The 23,136-nt window shown below is 27.6% G+C and overlaps 1 protein-coding gene across 4 annotated transcripts in view; it reads right to left on the bottom strand.

Moving 5' to 3' along the window:
- The window catches only part of LOC129606175 (calpain-A-like), a 117,922-nt gene that overhangs the window by 31,181 nt on the left and 63,605 nt on the right, over positions 1 to 23,136 (bottom strand). For all 4 annotated transcript variants that reach the window (XM_055516313.1, XM_055516317.1, XM_055516315.1 and 1 more), the window contains 3 exons: positions 8,484 to 8,553; positions 8,176 to 8,374; positions 7,036 to 7,238 (listed from right to left, as the gene is read on the bottom strand). In XM_055516313.1, the coding sequence (XP_055372288.1) occupies positions 7,036 to 7,238; positions 8,176 to 8,374; positions 8,484 to 8,553 (472 nt within the window). The remainder of the gene's footprint in view (positions 1 to 7,035; positions 7,239 to 8,175; positions 8,375 to 8,483; positions 8,554 to 23,136) is intronic.

Genomic DNA, 23,136 nt, shown 5'->3' with positions numbered 1-23,136 from the left:
CGTGGACATGGCCATTAAAATCTACCGTTATCTAAAAATCGTTTTTTCCAAATTTTTGATATCGTTTTTCTTCCAGACTAGAAACTAACAATTAGTTCATTTCGTTAGAGGAAAATTTTTTTCCACCTCCACTCACTTTTAAGTTAGCGTCTCTCGAAATTTGTAGAATTTAAATTTTTGGTACCTTATTTTTCCGAAACTGCCTGCTTTCCGAAATTTCTATAAATGCAGAGAACCGGTAAATATTATGCCCTTCAAAAGTAAAATTAATTTTTCCTAACTCACACAATTATCCCTTAAACCCGAACATTAATCTTCCAATTTTTTTTTGTCTCATCCTAAATATATGCAATCTTTGGAAAATGTTGGTGTATGAATGAGACTTAATTTATTAATATTGAAGTGTTTTTTAACAGCAGTATTTTCAGTTGTTGAAGAAAAAAGTGCTATAAATTACAATCTATTAGATTGACCCAAATTTACTTAAAAAACCATAGTTAAAATTTTAATATTTGATAAAACGAGTTCGTAGATTATTACACTTCGTTTGTAACGCCAAAAAGTAGATTATGTAACAGAGTATATGTGTGTAACATACATAAATTTTCACTCAGCGTAGAATTTTGAGCCGATTTATCCATGTTGATCTGACTGTCTGTTCCAACGATAACAAATACGAGTAGATAGATAGTTGTACGTTGTACTAGATTTTCACGGTTTTTAAAAGCAGTTGCAGTTCGATTTACGTAATTTGATTTAAATTTAAATATAGACGCGATTCAAATAGGTAACAGCTATAATCGAGCTTAGTAAATTTGAAATTATTTTGATGCTTCTCATATAATTTCTAAAAACTCAGCTCGTTCATAGCTTGGCTATCTTTTATCAAAAAGTTATCATGATCAAACCTTTTCTCGCCTGTGTATTTGAAATTTTTCAAAAAGTAGTAAAATTGACAGTTACGCCATAATCGGATTAAAAAAGGTTACAACTATTTGTAAAAAATGAATTTTCGTTTGTAAAAAATTTAAAAAACAAAGAACAACGAAAAATAAAAAAAAAGTGCAGATTAAAATATCAAACAAAAAAATTTTTAATTTGAAAAACGAAAAATGGTAACTAATATTATTTTTATTATTATTAAACAATAAAAATCGTTATTAATGCTTTGTAATATTAAGATTTGATACGTTGGTCACGAGATTTTTATATGCGTTTATAACAGCTATTTATATTGCATACGACGCGCGTATGTTCGTATATTGTGCATTGTATATTCCCTAAGTAATCAATTTATGGCATTTATGCGTTAACAAAACAAAAAAAAATTGAATTGGAAAAATCTGTAGCCATTGTCTTTTATCACATTCAATATACTGAAATTTTTATATTAGGAGCGGCAAAATATTTTAACGTTTTCTAATAAATTCTTGATTTTCTTCGTTTTTACCTTAAAACACATACATACATAACACACAATTGATTGATTATTTGAAATAGACTCATAAGAATTAAAAAAAAATTAATATTATGTAAATTTATGTTGCAAGCGTTGATAATATGATTAAAATTAACTTCTTTTTATAAAAAAAATTATCTGGAAACTATGGAGATTAAAACATTGAAAAAAATCGCTGTGTTCACCATATAATCGACATTACACTAGACTGACTAGACCATTTTAGATTTTTTTTTTTGAGATTTAAAAATTTTACTTAACTACTTTCAGTCTTTAGTTTTTACTTTTAAAAGTTGCCTATAAAACGAAAAATTCGCTCTTCATTTTAAATTTCAACAAAGTGAAAAAGTTTATAAGGAAAAATCCCTTGCAAAGTTCAGATTGATTTGCATTATGCATTTGCGTTATTGTAGATTTCAGAAAGTGCCACTTTTCTTTAGACTAAAATAGGTAGAATGAAATAGAATTGCTTAAAAAGATACAATATAATCCAGAATCAATCCAAACAATTTACTACACCAACAAGGAAAATATTGAGATCAATCGTGATTAAAGTACCAACATGTGAAATTTGATTTGAAAAGAATACTTCTCTTAGTGCATACAGTTAATATATTGGTGAATAACTAATAATAAAGAAAAAAAAAGAGATTAGTTCAACAACCGAACGCACACATTATGATTGTACTACGAATTAAATTAATTCATTTAATCACAATATAATTTTGGATTTAAAAAAAATCTAAGTAATAAATTGATTATTGTGATTACAGTGTCGTTAATGGCTTCACATTTCATAGATTATTTAGGGATAACAAGACGAAAATTAATTTATTGAAGAAAAAATTAAGAATAGGAAGAGTTGACCAAGTTAGTTTTGTGATACCGGCTTAAACTTTTGATTTTATAAATTACATCGAATTATTATTTGAATTTATAAAATCTTATACGAGTAATAAAACTCAAAAAAAAAAAACTTCGTGTTTAAATTAAGACATTGAAGTTTGAATTTATTTTGAAATTTAATTGTGTTTACGAGTATAACTTTCAGACGGAAATTCACTTTGAACGTTACAACGTTACGACACGATTCCGTCTCAATTTATAGCAGCCCTTTTGCCCAACTCCTATTTGCGTAAAATTTCAACAAGTACTTAAAACGATTAGTTTTTGAGGTATGAAAAAATTTGTTTCAGACTAGTGCCTTTCTACCTTTCATAGTACCTAAAGAATGTTTTCGCAATAATTTGTTTCACAAAAGTGGAACACAACTTTTACTTTTAAAAAGGTTTTTGTAATTCTAACAAATGATTCACTCACGAACAACTGCATAACTTGTTAGAATTACATAAAGACTACTTTAGAAGGTAGATTTCTCATAAAAACAATTATTTCATCTCTTCTTTTACCAATTCTCATTTAATTATTGAACTTACATGTAAGTTCAATCATTTTATTCAATTGTTCATATACCTTACTATAAAACCCATTTTATAGTAAGACCCCCCAAAGGGGCCAACTCTTTATTACATTTTTTTGAGTAAAAGTTTATAAATTAATATAAATTTTAGCTTTGGTCCACAGAAGAAAAGATGTTCTGAGATGGTTCTGTTTTGGCAGCAAAAAATATAGGCCGCGGGGATACCTTAGGCGACATGACATGTCTGCAGACTGTTGTTAGTGGAGGGGCGCACAATAACTCCAACAAATTATAGGTCGGGATGCCCTGTCACCTTGTTTCTGCAAATCTACAAATTAACCTTTTCTTTTAAAAATATCTACAAGTTTCTATCATTTTGCTTAAGAATTTCACATTCTATGTAATATCGCTTAAATTCATAGTGTTCTACACGAAATGTTAATTTTCAACAAGCAAAATTCAAAAATATTTAATTTTCAATACAGCAATTCCTTTTTAATCTTTTTCGTTTCCTTTTCAAAAAACAAACAAAACTAATTTTTCCTTATATTGAAAACTAAACGATTTTTGAAATTGAATATTGAACACAAATTAAAACATTAAGTGGCGGCTCCAAATCATTATTCATGACATAAAATTTTATTATACAATTATAGCAAAGCACAGCAGTTATAAAATTGTACTTGTTACAATTCACAAATCACTCAATATAACTGGCAATGATAATTAGAACTTATAAAATATTATTACGGTTTTTGTTTTTCTTATTTAATGAAATCGGTTGTTCTTTCTGAATTAATTTTTTACAAAAGCACAATAACCATATCAAGAATAAGAGGGTATACACTAATAATAAGACTTATGCAACATTAATTCATATATCAACTGTACAACATAATGCACCATGAAGCGGCACGAAGCTTGAAATAAAAACGTCATAAAAAAAAATAATATAGCTGAACAGTAAGAACTATAAAATTCATATAAACTGAAACTAAATAGCGCACCCACAATATTTGATTATAATTTAATAAGAGTCGAGAATAGCGATCGTTAGCAGGAAATATTAAAGAATGAAAGGCAACGCAAAAGCGATTCTAAAACAAAAGACCAAACCAAAAAAAAAAAACAAAATTCTGCAAAAAAAATTTTAAAATTTCTAAGTTAAATTTATGCAAAAATTTACGTAGGTATTGTGATATTCTTTTAACATTAATAATGCTGACAGGTATGTAAATTTTAAAAATGTGGCCAATTTACAAAATTTGATCAATTACCACCAACTGTAATTGTTAGAAATGTTGTGGGAAATTTATAGATAGCGGGCTTTAAAAACATTTTGACTTCTGGTACGTTCTAGTTTTTTGGCCATACAAGATAATTAGAGCAGTAACCGTTTTCACTTAAGTGCCATATAACTGTTCAAATTTATAGTCATCTAGTTTTTTGGTTTCATTTTTCGAAAGAAGAATAAATCTTAATATTGCAGGCAACAACTCATTTTTCGAATTACTTTTTAAAAATTCTACTTTTTATTGACTTTCAAATCAAAATTCACAGTGCCTACATATCTTAAGTATCTATATTATTATTTAATTTTACTTAAGTTTGTAGGTAAAGTCAAATTCCATAATGATTGAAAATGTTTCATTGAAGTTCCTTGAAATTTTCTATCATTCCTTTTGATTAATAATCGAACATTAATCAATAATTGTGCAATTGGGAGCGTTATGATTTTGTTCCATTCAATTCTTCATAGATTATAATTTAGGCAGTTATGTAGTTAGCTATTTATTTTTTCTTTTCTATTTTTCTTTATTCCACTTATTTATTATTGTAAAAATAGCAGCGTTTTATTGTGTAGAAGAGATCATAACTCAGCATGAATTTAATAGTATTTTGGAAGTTAAAGTGGCGTATAAAGACTGCCTGTGGTACAAATATTTTCATTTGGCAAGAAAACAAGAAAAAAAATTATAAAAACCATTTGTATTTATGCAAAATTTTTGCTTTGGTGTTACTTTGAAAAGTGTTTAAAATGTTCGAAATTAGTGTAATTGGATTTCATTGAAATATAAATTGAAGTGAAAATAGAAAAATGTTATAATGGAAGTACTAGAATTTTTTAATTTATATTAAAATTTTAATATTTGACTGGTTTTATTTTTTATATCTTATTTTAACAGTTGGTTATTTAAAGTTATTAAAACAAATTGAGCAATAGAAATGAAAACGATTTTATTCAAACAAGATTTAATTGGATTTTTAAGAGAAATAAAATTAATATCACAATTTATCATTAAAAATGTATAAAAGATTTGAATAATTGAACTAATAAACAGAAGACATGTATTATAAAAGGATCAGAATTTTCAAACCGCCAGTCACATGCAAATTTTTCATTAATTTTCTGTTGAGAGGAGGGAAATTTCGTAAATTTGCTATTATGACGAATAAATCACGATTGACTTTCTATTAATATTTAAAAATAAATAAAAGAAAGTTTGTATAACGATGAATATAAAGAACTCAAAACTATAAAAATATATTGTATAATATGCAATTAGTTAGTAAAAATTAGTTGAATCAATAATTAAATTCGACTTTCAATTTACAACCATCATTTGTATGCTCACATTAAACTAGATGGCATTCTTTCCAAAATTATTTACAATTTACAGTTGCCCTATATAAGTTACTCGCCTCTCTTGAGGAAACTATTTTAGCCCCCGGGGTCTATCTTCTGCCCCACCGATAGACTGACCAGAAGGAGAAGAAATTTTTAAAAGTTTTAGAGTAATGAGGAATGCAAATAGCACTCCTTAATTTAAACTAAATAATAAAATTTTATATTACTAAAATGTTTAATAAATTTCGTTTTCTATAATTTAATAAACAAAATTTGTTTTATTGGTTTCACAGTATGTTTTATTTGAGTGGAAATTAAAAATATAAATACACCATTTTTATTATTAATTTTAATTTTATAACAAATAAATTTAACTCCTACTAATTTAATAATATCAATCTTTAATATGTCAATAATAATAACAATAATAATATTGAATAATAATAACAAAACATAAAAATATTATGAGTTTGTCATTCTTTAATAAATTTAAATGGCCCTAATTGGCTTTAACAAAATATAGTCAATAAAAGATAACAACGCATAATGAAAATGTTGTTGTACATTTTGTTTTCTAATAATTTCCCTCAACATAATTTGCATAACGAAGCAACCACCCACAGTTACATTTATAACATTTTAATTTTTTTTCTTTTATTTTATACAGTACTGCTACGTTTAAAATATTCAAGATTTCTTTAAAATATTAATTGATTTAGAGAAAGAGGTCAAAACAAAAGCATATTATAAGTTACTTAACAACAGAGTCATTAAAATGAGCAATTTATTCTTCACTAAGATTTGCTCTATGAATGACAGCGTTTTTATTTTCTCTCAAACTTGATGTCGAATCAGAAATTTAATAATTTTAAGTTCAGGAACTATTTTGTGAATTATTGATATTAAATCAGTCATTCTAGTAATAAAAGTAAAACAATTGTTTGTATTTCTAAAATTAAAATGAAGCTCGTGGTAGACCAAAAGTTTTACCATAATTAAGTTAGGATTCTTAAAATGATACCATTTGCATCTTATAATCTTCTGCATGACAACAGCAAAATAATTCAAATATGATTATTTTGTCGACAGTTTACTATAATTATAATATCGAACTTTACGTTGGGGACACTTTTTAATTTATAATATAAAATAGTAATATACCTGAGGGTATATCAGGCAATTTGCACATAACATAATACCATAAATGAAGTAACTGCAAGCAATGGACATATTTTTTTATTAATTTCATACATATTATGTTTAAAAGCAATTCTTTTAAATATATTTGACCTTAAATGTAGAAGTAAAGTTATTAAAAATATAATCATAATAATTTTCATAAATATTTTTATAAAATTATTACTTTTTCAGTTAATTTTTTTAAGAGTGACAACATGTAGGAGATTTCAAATCCATATTGATTTTGTTTTACTCGTAATTAATAATTTTATAATTTTTGACCAAATATATGAACATTACATAACATCAATTTACAATAAAATTGGGTATGAAGAAAAAAACACTTACCGAAACATTCCGCAGTATCCATTGGCAGCATCAAATGACTGTTCTGGTGGAACAACACGTTCCATTAATCGAGGAAATTGTGATAAGCATCCTATTGCAGCTAATAAATTAGGATCACCCGGTCCAACAGGTTCTGGTAGTTCTCGAGATGTTAATACACAACCAGATGATGATAAACGAAATAATGGCCTAGTGCATATATCCTGTATATCCAAAGCATTAAAATAAAATAAATTGCAAAGTTATAATAGAACACAAAATTGAAAAAAATTTTTAAATTTTTTATATGCCATAATCATTAAATATAGAAATGTCAAATATTAATTGGTTATAAGACACATTTATTGAACCTCATGCATAAATTTGAATAAATTTCATTCCATAGAACCCTTTTACTTATTAATAACTGCGGTATTAAAATAGATCCTGCACCAATCAAGTAATCATGGAATTTGTCCGTTCAAAATTTTTTAAGAAATATATTTTGGCTGAATTTTCATTTAAAATCTTTTAGATATAATGTCTTTGATAATATTATCTCATTTCTATTAGCCCTAGTTTTTATAGATTACAATGCCACTGACTGCTGCGTCATTAGAGCCACTCTTAAGAGTTCCACAAATTTTTAAATACATAATTTTCAATTCTTTACAGAAATTAGCGCAACATTATCATTTTTTTAATGTCTTTCTTGAAATAACATAAAAAGTCTCAAAAAATACTCAAACTTAAGATCATACTGGTTACATTTTACCTCAAAAACTACAAACTAATCATCAAATTGCAGTGCGTAAATTAGGCTGTAAAACGAATTACACACACAAGCTTTAAAGCCGAAGGAATCTCGCTTCCGAAATCTGTTAACATTTTAAAACAAAAATCATGAAGTTCGTGAATCGAATTGTTTTTGTGTTTGACTGCAATAAAATTAAAACAATAAAACTCTTAAATTGATTTATCAGTAAGTAAATTGCTTTAAAAGGTATTTAATATCGATTTTATTGCAGTTACCAGACCAACGTGTATGAAAGTCGTGGAAAACTTTTTCCAATTCAAGTTATTTTTTATACGCGAGGGCACAATTTGTACCTAAATATAAACAAAGCACAATTTTTTTTATAATACATCGTGACAACTTACATGAGGTCGCATCCATGTTATTGTTTTTCGTCGTGATAAAGTTTTTATATTATTTGGAAATTCTAAATCTTCGTGTAAACCTCCTGGGCCTCTTGTTATTACACCATTACCATTATGAAGACCATTATGTTGTGATTGCTGTTGTTGTTGCCTACCATTTGGTATTGAACCGTTAGATATGGCTTCTTGTGAATAATGTCTATAATATAGTAATTAAAATGAAAAAAAAATTTAAATTAAATAATTTTTTTAATGTAAAAATACATGTATTTTTTTATTAGTATTAAAGTTCAAATCGAATATTTTACCTCGAAAGACTTGTTGTCATTGGTTCATGTCCACTGTTCCATTGTCTATATTTTGAATAATGACCACCATCTGCAGAAATTAAAATATTTTATCTTGTTATAATATTATAGTAAAAATAATTAATTTGAAAAACTGAATTATATTTTTAGAACTGACTGTAATATAATTTCAGTACATAAAAAATTCAAATAGGCGACATGGTTTTTCTAAAATATAATTATGAATTTTCGATAATCACATACAACTATATAAAGGTTACAGCAATGCAGTGTTTTTAATAGAATATAGTTTAACCCCATTTGACTTATCGTCTTCTCTTTATATTAATAACAATAAAACTAAGTATAGTAACCAAATTGTGATAAGACTGAATATTAACGAAAAGATTTCATTCTACGGCTTGTAATTTGGTTGAGATTAACGTAATATTACAGAATTAATTATAAAAAAATTTTTGTGTGAATTTTGAACAAGTTCATTTAAAACATATATATTGCGACAAAATGACTACATAAAAAATGTACTTGATCTAGTCAACTCAACAGAATTTAAAATGATATTAAAGGTTGCGTATAATCTGAAATTTTCACAAGCCTTTGTATTATTTTCCGTAATAAAATAAAATACTTGAACTTACATCATTTGTACACTACTCCAATTTATATTTGACTTTTATAAATTAGATAGCGAATAACAGAAATCTTAAATACAAATTAATATAAAATTAAATACAAAACTAAAAATAATAAAAATAATTATTTGTACCAAATGATCTCAGAAAACTATTTTCAAAATTTGAATCAATGTCAGACGACAATATAGTACAAGGTAGTATGCTTGATATAAAATTTATATAAATGTAAACAGCATATCAATAGAAAGTTGTAGGAGGTTATCAGCAGAGGTTACCCTTTTCTATTTCGGAATACAATATACTCTTAAATCAAATACATACACTAAAATTGAAAATCTGATTTGATCAATACACAAAATACCGCATTGTGTTACATTCTAGTACTAATAACGTCCTAGTCAAAATATAAGTATTCCTGAAAGTATAAACTTGATTCATAGTATAGTATAATTTTCCTAAAAAGTTAATCAATTGTATTGAAAAATATAGCCCAGATATCAAGTTAAAGATATTTCATTAGTTAGTTCCTTAAACATAATCAAAAATATAAAAGCTACCATTTGTAAAGGCTCGGTGTGTCGATATTCCTGAAAACTTTGTTTGTTCCTTGTTTTAATATAATCACCAGAACGGAAATATACTGGTAAATGGATACACATACTATTCTAAATTTGGACCTCATTACATAAGCCTGGCTTATGTAATGAGGTCCATTAGTTCCTGGCACCTCATTTCTCCAAAAATCCAAGTGTTATATTTCTTTGTGGCGCTAGTATATACAAGGATATAAAATTATATAAAAGTATATAAAATTTGATGAAGTCCTCGCTTTTAAAATAGAATTTGTATAAGTATAAATCTCTATCAAAATCGGCTTATCAGAAATTAAAATGCACAGACTTAAAATCGACTAACATCTTGTCAAAAATGTTCATATAAGTTTCGCTACCATAAGGAAACTCGTTTCCATTGAAAATTCGACATTTGAAATTTTATTTTGTAATACTTGTCCTTTTGGTTGCATTGTGGTTGGTAAACAGAATTGAGAACCTAATATGCTTCTTATTCTCTTATCTGAATTGATATTATTATAAAAACAAAGCGCAATATTTTAAACGCATTCAAGTAGAGTTAATTAATTTTTATGAATTTAATTATATTTAAAAAGCGATAATAAATAAAACAAGAAATTATTTTATTTCCTTACAATTTACAAAGTACGCTCTTTATGTAAGTATGTATATGCTTTCCATACAAATATGAGCATATGCACATATTATATGTATACGAATAATAATAGAATATCACGATAATTTGGATAAAGGTCATAAATCCCATTAAATCAAAAGTTCTTTATACTTTTATTTTTTTACACTCATAAAACTGATAAATGTATTCAACATCCTCACTAATGAATAAAACAAGCAGTCATAATGCATATGCGTATATATGTATGTATACTTATGTACATACAGATTAAATATAAATACTTAATTATAGTATAAGTCAAAATGAAACAGCAAACAGTCATAGTAAAAATTTTACAACATTATAAATCATTGAAGATTTTTGACTTCCGTTAATTTAAACGGGTTAATTTGCAAAAAATAAACTAATGGGAGCCCACAATTTGACTTTGTGCATATAAACCACATATAGAATATTTTTTAATTACTTTATGAGGATGAACAATTATAATTTTTGCATAATTTGTGCGATATTGTATATATGTATGTGTATGTATAAATATTTCAATTAAAAAGAACGTGTAACCTTAGTTGTTCTTAAATAAAATCTCTGTTCGCATACTTTAATTACACTTTTGAGAAATACCTGTGTAGAATTAATTCTGGTATAAAACCCGAATTGTCAATTAGCTAACTACAAAAGCTCTAAAGTCTAATCAGCAATATGATATCTTAAACTCATTCTAATTGAATCAAATTCAAAATATCAAACACAACTCTATTCTAACACACAAAACCAAATTTCAAGTTCTGTTCAATAGCTTCATAACAATTTTTATTACTTGATCCTTCTGCGTATTTTTATGTTTTTTATGTTATGATTACAAATCTAAAGGTGCCATTGGATATCAAAATCAGGAAAAATTGAAAATGTTCTTGAGAGGTTTTCAAGAATAAGAATGGCACATGACCATATTAGCCTATTTTTTTTAAAGCAATATCCAGAAAATCTTATAAGAAAACTCATCAAAATCTTAAAAAACAATCCACAAATAAGGAGAACTTTACCTCTTACCAAAGTTCTTACCCATATTGAAAAGTTTGTATGGAATTGCGTACAACGAAACATGGAAACCTCTACCTTTTTCAATTACCAAATAATATCAAATTTCCAAAGAGAAATACGTAATATAAATCGACTTCCAATGTGATTATGAGCAATAATGCACACACATATCATGTTTATACTTATATATTTTATGGGGTCGAAATTACTATTCTATGCGCAATTAAAGCCGGCTTAAATAAAATTTAATTAATTTTATAAATTGCAAAATTACTTACAATCCGTGGTTTTATCAAAATGTTGGATTCACATCATAAAAATATTTTTTATTTTGTTCCATGGTTTGTAACTTTTAAATTAATTAAGTATATTTTGCTGTTTGTTTTCCATATTTTATTAACCATTACGATATTTTCTATTTTGTTATATTTAAAAGATTGTAAAAAATTTTAATTTTCTCACCACTAATAAATAGAAAACATATAAAATATTATAAAAATATTCAAGGAATTAATACCACAATTGAAGCATTGCTTCTTTTTCTCAATTTCCAAAGACCTCGTTTAAGTTTCCTTGTATTGCACTCTATTATTTTATTAATAAAGCAAATAATATTAAAAATAATACGAAATTTCAATGACATAATCAAAAATATATTTTATAATAATAACGATAATGAAATAATAAAAGTAATAAATATAAGTAGCGAAAAAAAAGCTATAATTCGATACTTAAGGAAAAAAAGTTACTATTTTACACTCTTAACTTACATTCACCTTACATTCACCCTATATATTAAAAGCAGACTGATGTATAAATCATTTGATATGATCTTAATTTAATACCGATTCATCAACATTAAATTTCATTTGAAAATAATAATAATTGCAGTGTAGAAAAACCAAAATTTATTTTTGAGAAAAAAAAGTAGGTGTTTCAATAACGACATTTTAAATATTATCTTGTACCATCGCAAATACGTGGAACACACTTACAATATACCTTTATATAAAATACTAAATGGAATCTCAAAACTTCAGATTACCAGACGTTCTTGAGTTTTCAATTAATTTGCCTTCAAAAATAAAAATACATTATTGTTGTACTAAAACATTTAGCCTTAAAAAAATTTCTATAATTTAAAAAAAATCTTTTACTTATTATAAGAAGAACGTTAGCGAAAATCATCTTAAGATTATAGAGCAGAAGTATATAATTATATATTCATATAAAATATACTTACATTTCCGGTAAAAAAAAAAACAAATTCAATTAATACAGAATTATTGAAACCTTGAGAGATTCAACTAAAAATAGTACTTTATAAGTACCTACTTTATTTTAGTATAGTACTCAAAACTCAGCATACTTACATATATACAAATAATACATAAATAAATAAATTTATAAATGTAAGTAGAAACATAATAATACAAAATTTTTAATTTTAGCAGGAAATTTAATTAAGTAACCCAAATAATGTAAGAGCTTAAGAGAGAAACTAAATTTCAAATTATCAAAAGTTCTTGAAAACAATTAATTATGAATTTTAAAGGCAAGGAACATCGTAAAATAAAAAAAAAAAACTTCTTCTTCTTCTTCTTCGTGTTTTAGGCTACTAGCCTGTTTTTCATATAAATGCAGCCTTAATTTTCTTGGTCTTGTGATGAAGAGGTCCAGCATTCGTTCCATCTTTTAGGTGGTCTTCCTACTGGTCTTCTGGTGCTCGGCCTGTTATTCATTGCAATCTTTGCGATTCTGTTTTCTGACATCCTATTTACATGATCTCTCCAGTTCCTCCTTCTACATCTAGTCCACCGAACAACATCTTGTATTTCGCAAGTAGATCTTATGTCTTCGTTTCGTATTTTATCTCTTAACGTATATCCACATATTTGCCTAAGAGTTTTCATTTCTGTTCTTCGGAGTATTTGCTCTGTCTTCGCGGTATCGGCCCTGGTTTCTACTGCATATGTCATTATTGGTCGAACGCAGGTCTTGTAAATTCGGACTTTATTGTCTATTAACATGTATTTATTTTTCCAAATGACATCGCGTAAGTTCCCAGAGATGGCTGCCGCTTTAGCGGTCTGCAAACTAACCTCTGTTTCAATTTGCCGGGAATCAGTAATATCGACACCGAGGTATTTGAAACGATTGACTTGTTCTATCGTTTTGTTGTTGACTACTAATTTGCACCTAATTGGTTCCTTCGATATAGTCATTGATTTCGTTTTTTCGGTGGATATTTTCATATTGTATTGTCCGGCAACTGTGTTAAATGTGAACAACATTCTTTGAAGGTCATTTTCGTTTTCAGCTAATAATACCGCATCATCTGCTTAACATATTATGCAAATTTCATGGTCGGCCATCCTGTATCCTTTCCCATTTTGGATAGTTGCCCTTATTATTTTATCCATTACCAAATTGAACAGGGTTGGACTAAGACTATCTCCTTGCCGGATACCGCTGGTTGCATGTATAATTTGGGACAGTTCATTTTTTTGTTTTATCCTGGTTTTGTTATTTGTGTACAAATCTTGGACCAAACTTATTATATTTTTATGTACATTACTTTCTTGTAATATTTGTATTGAATCTTTAAGTTGAACTCTGTCGAAGGCTTGTGTCATGTCCACGAAGCACATAAATAAGGGTTTGTCGAACTCGATTGATTTTTCTACCAGTTGACGTAAAATGAATATGGCATCTACAGTTGATCTATTTTTTCTAAAGCCATTCTGTTCTTCGCTAAATACTACAGATGTCTGTATCTCTTTGTTAATAATTTTTGTCAGTAATTTTAATACTACACTTAACAAAGTTATGCCTCTGTAGTTCCTAGGCTCATTTTTGTTGCCCTTTTTATGGATTGGTATTGTGATGCTATGTTTCCAATCTGTTGGCACCGATTGCTTTTCCAATATTATATTAAATAATTTTGAAATTTCGGAGAATAGCTTCTTACCTCCATATTTTAAATATTCATTTAAGATTCCATCCTCACCGGGTGATTTTCCGTTTTTCAGTAACTTTATGTTTTCCTCTACAATTTGATCAGTTACATAAAAAGTTGGTTCATTTGTGAATATAAAATTGCGATGTTCTGTTGCTTCCATGTCAGTGTTTTCATATAGTGTTTTAAAGTGGGAGGCCCAATCGCAGATTTTTATAGAAGGAATGCTTACATAGTCATTTATTGGCTTTTTTCTATTTCTTAGAAAGTTCCATATTTTTTTCTGACCACTGTACATATCATATTCCATGTCCTTCGTGAATTTTATCCAATACTCTGTCTTAATTTTTCTTATTTCTTTGTTGACACGGTTTCTAACTTGTACATAGAGACGGAATGCCAATCGCGATCTTGTACTTCTGTATTTTAAATAGAATTCACGTTTTTCTTTTGCTAGTGCTTTCACTTCTTCACAAAACCATGGTTTATCATTCCCTTTCGAGTTTACATTGATTTTCCTCTTACCAAGTGCTTCATTTGCTGCAGCTTGTATATTACTTTCTATTTTCTTCCAAGCTTGATTAACATCGTCTTGATCCCCGATAGAGTTGTTGTCAATTTTTTCCTCTAATCGTTTTTCATATAAATATTTAGAAGAGGGTTCTGAGATTGATTCAATGTTTATTTTTTCTATATATAGAGGTTTTTTTTGTTTTTCCAGATTCGCTACCATTCTTATTTTACACAGTACAAGAGAATGATCCGAACCAACGTTCCCAGAAGCAAGAGATCTCACATCCAGTATTTGTGTTGGATGAAAACTCCTATTAGTAATAAAGTAATCTATTGTTGATTTGTGCCCTCTGGTATTACACCACGTGAATTTGTGTTGAGGTTTATGACGGAAAAAGGTGTTATTAATCCGAAATTCATTTCTGGCACAAAAGTCAACGAGCATCTCGCCATTTTCATTTAAAATATTTTCATTGAAGCGCTGCTTGATGCCACTTATTACGTTATTACCTATTCTAGCGTTCATGTCACCTGATATTAGTATTTTATCACTAGGGGGGAGTTTATCGATTTCTGACTGTAGCTGATCGTAGAACCTTTCTGCTTCTTCTTTTGGTTTGCTGATATCTGGTGCGTACGTGTTTACTATGTGCAAAATTTTATTATTAAATTTAAAAGTTACTACTAGTAAGCGATCGTTAATATAATTTATGTTTTCAATGTGAGGTATGAATTTATTATTTAGAAGCAATCCTACTCCTGATTTAGCGCGTTGGTGTTTCTCTTTACCGCTGTAGACGAGCAAATAATTTTTGTACTTTATAGTGCCTTTGCCTTTTTTCTTTGTTTCTGAAATGGAACAGAAATCGATCTTATGATTTTCCATTTCCATGAGGAGTTCCTGGTCTTTATTGTTGAAAGATGTTATGTTCCAGCATGCAAATCTTAGTATATTTCTTTTCCAAAATCGTTTTATCCTTTTCCTTTCCAAGTCTTTACCAGTTAAGTCATCCATATTTTTATCCGAGGCTGTATTTATTGTACTATGAGCAATAGATTTAAAGTCTCCAGTAGCTTGCTAGGCTGGCCTTCGACGTTACTTTTATAATGAATAAATATGCAAATTATTTATTGACAAATTAGTAGAATATTTGATTAAAAAAAATCTGATGTGGTCAGCACTTAGCGGAATGCAATGTGTATGGTCTAGTCAAGTGAAAGTTTTAGAGAATATTATAAAAATCCCTTTTAAAAAGTTCTTTCCAATTTTTAAGGCGTTAGTAAGCTTTTAGTTAACAAACCTAGAAAAGTGTAAATTTGGCTCTTAGTAGAATTTTGCTTTGTGTCACTCGAATTCCTTGAAAAGTTTACTAGTGGGTTTCGATAACCACCAGAACTCAAATATCAAATTTCAAGAAATTAGTTCCATAGATATGATAAAAAATGTAAATTCGGCCCATATTTCAGTTTTTCGAGCCCTATCGATATAACAATAGGTAGGTTATGTGATGGCAACAAATTTTGCATATCGAGTTTTCGGTGGGAACGTACTTCTCCATAGTAGGGAAGTGTAAATAAACTATTTTTAGCAACCTGTCGGTCTGTCGGTCTGACGGTCTGTGTATGCACGCGTGTATCTCAAGTTCGGCTGAACCGATTTTGATGAAATTTTATATGTAAGTTTATTTCCACCATGGCACGGATTGATCAACTTTTGGTTTATATCAGGCCTCGGGAACTGCACTTTTTAGCGGGCCTGTTTTACATTTTTGAACATTTCAAAGAAAATATCCAACCGATTTACTTGAAATTTTACAGATAAGCTCAGCTCGACCGTCCGCGAAAGCTCCCATGTTTTGAAAGAAATTAGGCATCGGCAACTAGAAGTTTACTACGGGCCAAATATACATTTTTGTGTATATAAAGAGAAATAATCAACCGATTTCATTGAAATTTAATATTTGAATTCCTCGCATTAAAACAATGAACATGTAAATTTTTTGGAAAGATCAGGGCTCGGAAACTGATCTGACTGCCGATTTTGCATTTTTCACCATATCTACGGAACGGATTGATGGAATTTCTTGAAATTTAATATTTGAATTCTGGTTGTTACCCAAACTAACTGGCGAGCATTTCAGGGAATTCGGGTAGCACAAAGCGAAACTCTACTAAGAGCCAAATTTACATTTTTCTAGATATGTTAACTATAAGCTTACTAATGTCCTAAAAATTGGAAAGAAGTATTTAACAGACATTTTCTATTTATAATATTCTGTAACACTTTCATTTAACTAGACAATACACAATGCGGTCGGTTATATGCTGACCACATCAGATTTTTTTAATTGGATTCAGTTTTTTAAATCGCCAATAATATTGGTGCAGAACAGTTATTTTAACAAATAAAAGTTTTTAAAGTCAACTCAATGTAATTTTCATTGAAAAACTCTATTTCGTCAGGAAACGCGATTTAACAGGTTCCCTGTTTGCTGAGCCACATGTGGTTCAGGAAACTTGCAATACGTTCCTGAGCCATATGTGCGTCAGGGGGTATATTAAACTTCTAAAGCAAATTATTCGACTGGACGTAACGAAACTGTACAGATTGTGCAATGGACCTACTGGTACGATAATAAAGTAAAGAAAAACGCCGGGACATACGAAAAAATATTTTTTAAATTTTGCATGTTTGTATTGGGACAGGGAACGTGCTAAATTAATTTTAACTAAATTTAATTTTGGGGGGATGTTATTTCATGAAGAAGTATTTATTTGTCTATATTTCTTGAACTCAAAATATATTCAAGCCTCATTTGAACAATAACTAATTATTTTTTTAAATTAACATAAACAATAAACATTGTATAATCAAAGAAATTTTTTCACCTGTTGACTTTTATTTAAGGAACACTTTGTAATGTGATAACCACAAAACCTTGCCCTTGCTGAAATAATTTACTAACCAACATATCAGTAATTTTACGCAAATCTTTCATTTTCGATCAAATTGGCAATTCTGATTTCAATCATTTCAATCAATTACAAAAAAATATTTCTTACGCAGATACACACTAAATTCATTTTTATGCAATTTATCATTTTCATTTTTTATTTAATTTCCTTGACATCTAATACTCTACTCTTTAGAAATTATCTTTCTTCTTTTATGTCACACTCACTTTCATTGCCTCATATTTGTACTTTGTTTTCCTTGCATCATAATCCAAAAAATTTATCACAAATCAACAATCTCTGGTCGTTTAATTTTTCATGTACAAACTTACATTTCATATATTTTATTATAGATCGCTAAAATAATATCATTATGAAATCACCTTATGTCAATCATTCATGCAAATAGCTAAATTCAAACTTCGTTTCTTAGATAACAAAAGTGAGAACTTAGGAGACATTAAAACAAAAATCATCAACATTGCTGTCATCAATGTTATCATCAGTTCAGTACTACTACGATTGTAATAATTTTTATGAGTTTTATATTGAGAAAAATGCATTTAAAATAATAAATAAGCCGTCATTATCACTCACTGACAAACGATATAGAAATAAAATGACTTAAATTTGAAATTAATAACTTTCCCATGAAAATCTCATTAGAGGAAAAAAGTAAAAACTTTTTCGTATTAACTATAATGAAAAAAAAACACATTTTGTATTGTACCCGCTGATGAATCTCGGATAAAAAGCGAGCGAATTTTTCAATTTTATTTTGCTTTTTTCATTTTTTCCCTACAGAAATTCATTCAAGTGAATCGAATATTTTGTTTCTAGTTTGTTTGATTTTTTCCTTATCTTTTCTTCTAGTTTTTATTTTTTTATTTTTATTTAACAAAAGCAGCCGTCATAAATCGGTTTGTTACGTGGGCACTTGTATGCAAGTGTTGAGATTTTGTATTTTTTTTTTGTCTTTTAACTTTGATTTTATTTTTCTTTGAATTTTCAAAACTAAAAATAAAATATATGAATAATACTACTTATAAGCTGTTTTGAATTTTTGCACACATATTTCAAATGTTAATTTGCTGACAAAAATTAAAGGTATATTAAAAATTAAACAAATAGTTGTTTCTGACATTTCGACATTTTAATATTAAAATTTTTAGTAAATTCCCAATAAAATTGGGTCAAAATGTGCTTATCAGCTTGACTCTCTGTATTTTTCTCTGTCTGCGTCTTCTTGCAATATTTCTGGAGGTTTCAATGTAGGAAACATAGTCATAGACTCTGCTAAGAAACCTATTTACCTTCATCTCTTCAAAAGTCCCAAAATGCACTTTTTTTGTTGAAACAAGAAAAAATTTTGAAATCCTACAATTACAAAAAAATAGCTACTTGCTTCTCCTACTTTGGAAAAGTATGGCCAAACTATGCTAAATTAACGTTGAAATTTTTTGACATCCATTTTCTTTTAAACAGTAAGTCTTAAATTTGAAAACATTTCCACTTTAAAATTATTGCTTAATTTGACAGGAACTGTAAGTTACATTTATTTCAAACAAAAAGTTTATTCATTTAGTTCGGGACACCCAATAAACATTGAATTCGATCGTCTTAACGATTCTCTTAATTTTTGTTCTAACCCTACAAGTATGCAAATTTTTGTAATATTGTAATTAATATTATAATGTAGAATTTATTATATTTAAAGTTAACAGTTTTTTAGAGATAGTTTCCTTTTCTTCAAAGGAAACATGCTACTTTACAAATCATTGATTTGATCCAAATTGATTAAAACTTATTTTTACTTTTCTTTTTGTTATTTTTGTTATAACATTTAAAATGCGCTAATGTGTTTATAATAACTGGAGCTCTCCATTATTAAGTTGACTAAAATCTAAAAACACGACATCAATCAAATAAAATTAAAAATTTTAAACAAAATATAACAAAAAATAAACGTTATGTTAGTTTAACGTAGTTGAAATTTGTAAAATTGTTTTTGAGTAAAACAAAAACACGCAACACACATAAGTTCAAATAACTAAAAATATGCATAAGAATACCAAAAGCACAATTGGAAATTGAAATAAACACAACATAGCACTTCTTGGGATGATTTTTTTTGAAAGGAATATTTTTTTCCAATTAAGTTTGTCATAGTTATATTATGAATTTTACTAATACAACATTATAGTTGCGGAATCAATAAGAATGTGCCTATTACACTACTAATTTATCTTAATGGAAATTTCTTCATGCAACTGCAGAACAGATGGATGACGTAATCAAAGGAACGAGTTAAAGGCAGAAAAATTATTCATTAAAAAAATTTTTCTCCTCGAACTGGACTCGAACCAGTGACCTACCGCTTTCTAGGCGGACGCTCTACCAACTGAGCTACAGAGGCATGAAGAAATTGCCGACGAAATGTTCTCTACATTGCTTTATACTGTAATTCACATGATTACTAAGTATTTGTTTTTTGTTTACATTGATTGCTACATACAATCCATTGAAACACACAATAACAAGAACATATATATTTATAGGATAGTGCCTATTCCACTAATTATATTATGAATTTTACTAATACAACATTATAGTTACGGAATCAATAAGAATGTGCCTATTACACTACTAATTTATCTTAATGGAAATTTCTTCATGCAACTGCAGAATAGATGGACTGTCATACTTATTATAAACTAAAATGTCCTTTATATTTTCTTTAGTTATTATTACATGTAGTATTTGCTAATTTAATTATTGCTTAAGAATTCTTAAAACCTTTGGTTTCACTTGTAACATAAAACATTTGCTCTTAAACTAGGATTCCGCTTCAATTAAATTAAAAAGGCAAGGAGAGTTTTTCTAATTAGGCAATTCCCTTATTATTCGCGACTCACAATAGGACCCGCTGTACCCCCTATCTGCTTTCTTCAAGAATGTAAACATGCCCTAGCGGCAATCGTTTACTTAAGTTTCCTCAGTTTCACAAGGAATGCTATGCGGAGAAGAATTTGTGTAATGAACTCTCCTTCTCTTCTGATCAAATAGAAAATCTAAATTAATAACGTGAAATAAAACATCCACTACGCCTTTGGCGTCTGTCTCTGCTTTTCCCTTTGAACAATATAAGAATTGTTTAACGTTTGTAATTGCTCAAGAATTTTTTTTGCGCTATTATTTCAGAAAATAGAGCTTATTATATTTAAGAACAACTCTTAAAATTTTAATAGGTTTAATAAATTCTTTAGTTTTTATTTTTATTAAAATGTCGCATACTTAACCTATAAACCAAAGCAAAGCAACCTTTGAAAAAAAATCAACAAACCAGATAATATTCCACATTTTAGCTTACAAAGTATCAAAAAGTTCAAGACACCCAAAATTTTATTTGAGCATAGGCAAAATAATAAACTAAATAAATATTGTTTCACACATATTTTTTTTTATGTATGATATTTTTATAACTATAGGAAATTTGGAAGAGAGTTGTTATAAATCTATTTAACAATACAGAAAGATCTGCATTCATAAAATTTTAAGGTTAATAAGGTATTTTTTACACAGACTTTTTTATTTACTTAACTGAGTTAAAAATAAGTGAATAAAGCTTTCCTATTGTTTAAGCATTCCATTTAAGAATAATTTTTTATGGGTGCGTTTTGTTGGTTTTCTTAAAAACATCAATAAAAAATTTACACTCTTTTTTTTTTGGTTTTTAAAATAAAATGAACTTCGTTGCTTATTTAGTTTTTAATTTTTGATTTTTAGTTTTACTATGAGAAAATTTTTATCAGTATTCATAAAGTTAAAGAATTATAATAAGTATGACACGGAAAAAACAAAATCGAGCAAATACAGAATTAAAACTGAGAAATGTGAAGGTTTTTACATTGGTTTTTGACTCGCGAAAGTGCTCATATAAAGTAAATCAAAAATTCATATGCTAAGGTCAGGAAAATGTACAAAGTGTCTGGTACCATGAATTTATTCATTACTTTTGTTCATTTAATCGTTTTTATTATAGGTGCATAATAGTGTAATTAATATTTAGCAAATTACAAATTATTGTTACTTTTTGTTACTTTGATTCTCTATGTTATAGATGTAATATATTATAGAAGAGCTTCATAATTTTATATTTTTGTAAAGAAGGGCAACTTGCAAGCATACATTTAAAAATATTATTTTAAATCTTTTAAACAATTGCACACCAAGGCTATTGTAAATAACTTAATTAATTGGAGTATGGTATAGATAACCCTAACAAATTAACAAAAAAGAAAAAGATATGTAATAGATCAACTTTAACAAATTCAAATCAAGTTTGTTATTGTGTATGGCGAATTCGAATCTGAAAAACTCTGGCGAATAAAAAGATAATGTGGCAAGTACGGGAATTCAAGTTGAAATATTTTATTGTTATAGTATACTTTATACGTACTGCCATTACGTTATTGGCCAAATGCTAACAAATTCGCCTTACATGATAAGCCTATTCAAGTGTGAATAGTCTTTAATCATCCTTAAGAAGGAGTATGTGATACAAAAGTTGCGTTTGTTTTCTTGTGCATAGTATTGAATCACGAAAAAACGATTAATATTTGCATATTTTTAAAATTTGAGTAAGAAATTTTGTATGTGCAACAAGGTGAATGTTTAAAACAGAAGAACTCAAATAAAGCGTTCGCCAATCTAATAAACTTCAAACAACAGAAGTAATTGATTTAATTCAATGTAATACAATGCTATAATGGGAAAACTTAAATATATTTCCGTAAGGTAAAATATCCAATCCCGAACTACACCATATACCGAACGATCTTAGTTTTTTAAATTGATTTAAAATAATAGTAAATTTTTTTTGAAAATAACAAAGTCAAGTAACATTTTCTATATTTCCACGAATCTAATTAAATTACCCTACATTTTATTCCTTATTAGCTATTTTACATTATATAAGAAAAAACTATAAAACTCATTGCTTTATTATTTTATTTTCAATTTAAAAATAATTCATTCAATTAAAATGTAATTAAATTATATTATTTTCTATTGTTTGTAAACTATGCTAAATTTTTTGAATAAAATAGAACCTATAAGCACAAAATCAATGAAAATAACACTAAATCAACACAATGTATAGAACAATGCACATTCGTCGCGGACGTTGTTTTAACGTATACATCTATAATACACTAGCTATTAATAATGTTATGAATGCACAATAAAAACAATAACCATAAGAAAAACTTTATCAGAAAAAAAAACAAAAAATATTGATTTAAATCGAACATTTTTCAACCTACAAATAAAATTAAAT

Source organism: Condylostylus longicornis, unplaced genomic scaffold (assembly GCF_029603195.1).
Source record: "Condylostylus longicornis isolate FDR11 unplaced genomic scaffold, ASM2960319v2 ptg000018l, whole genome shotgun sequence".
NCBI lineage: Eukaryota > Metazoa > Arthropoda > Insecta > Diptera > Dolichopodidae > Condylostylus > Condylostylus longicornis.
The sequence above is the reverse complement of the archived record's forward strand: the minus strand, read 5'-3'. Positions and strand labels throughout refer to the sequence as shown.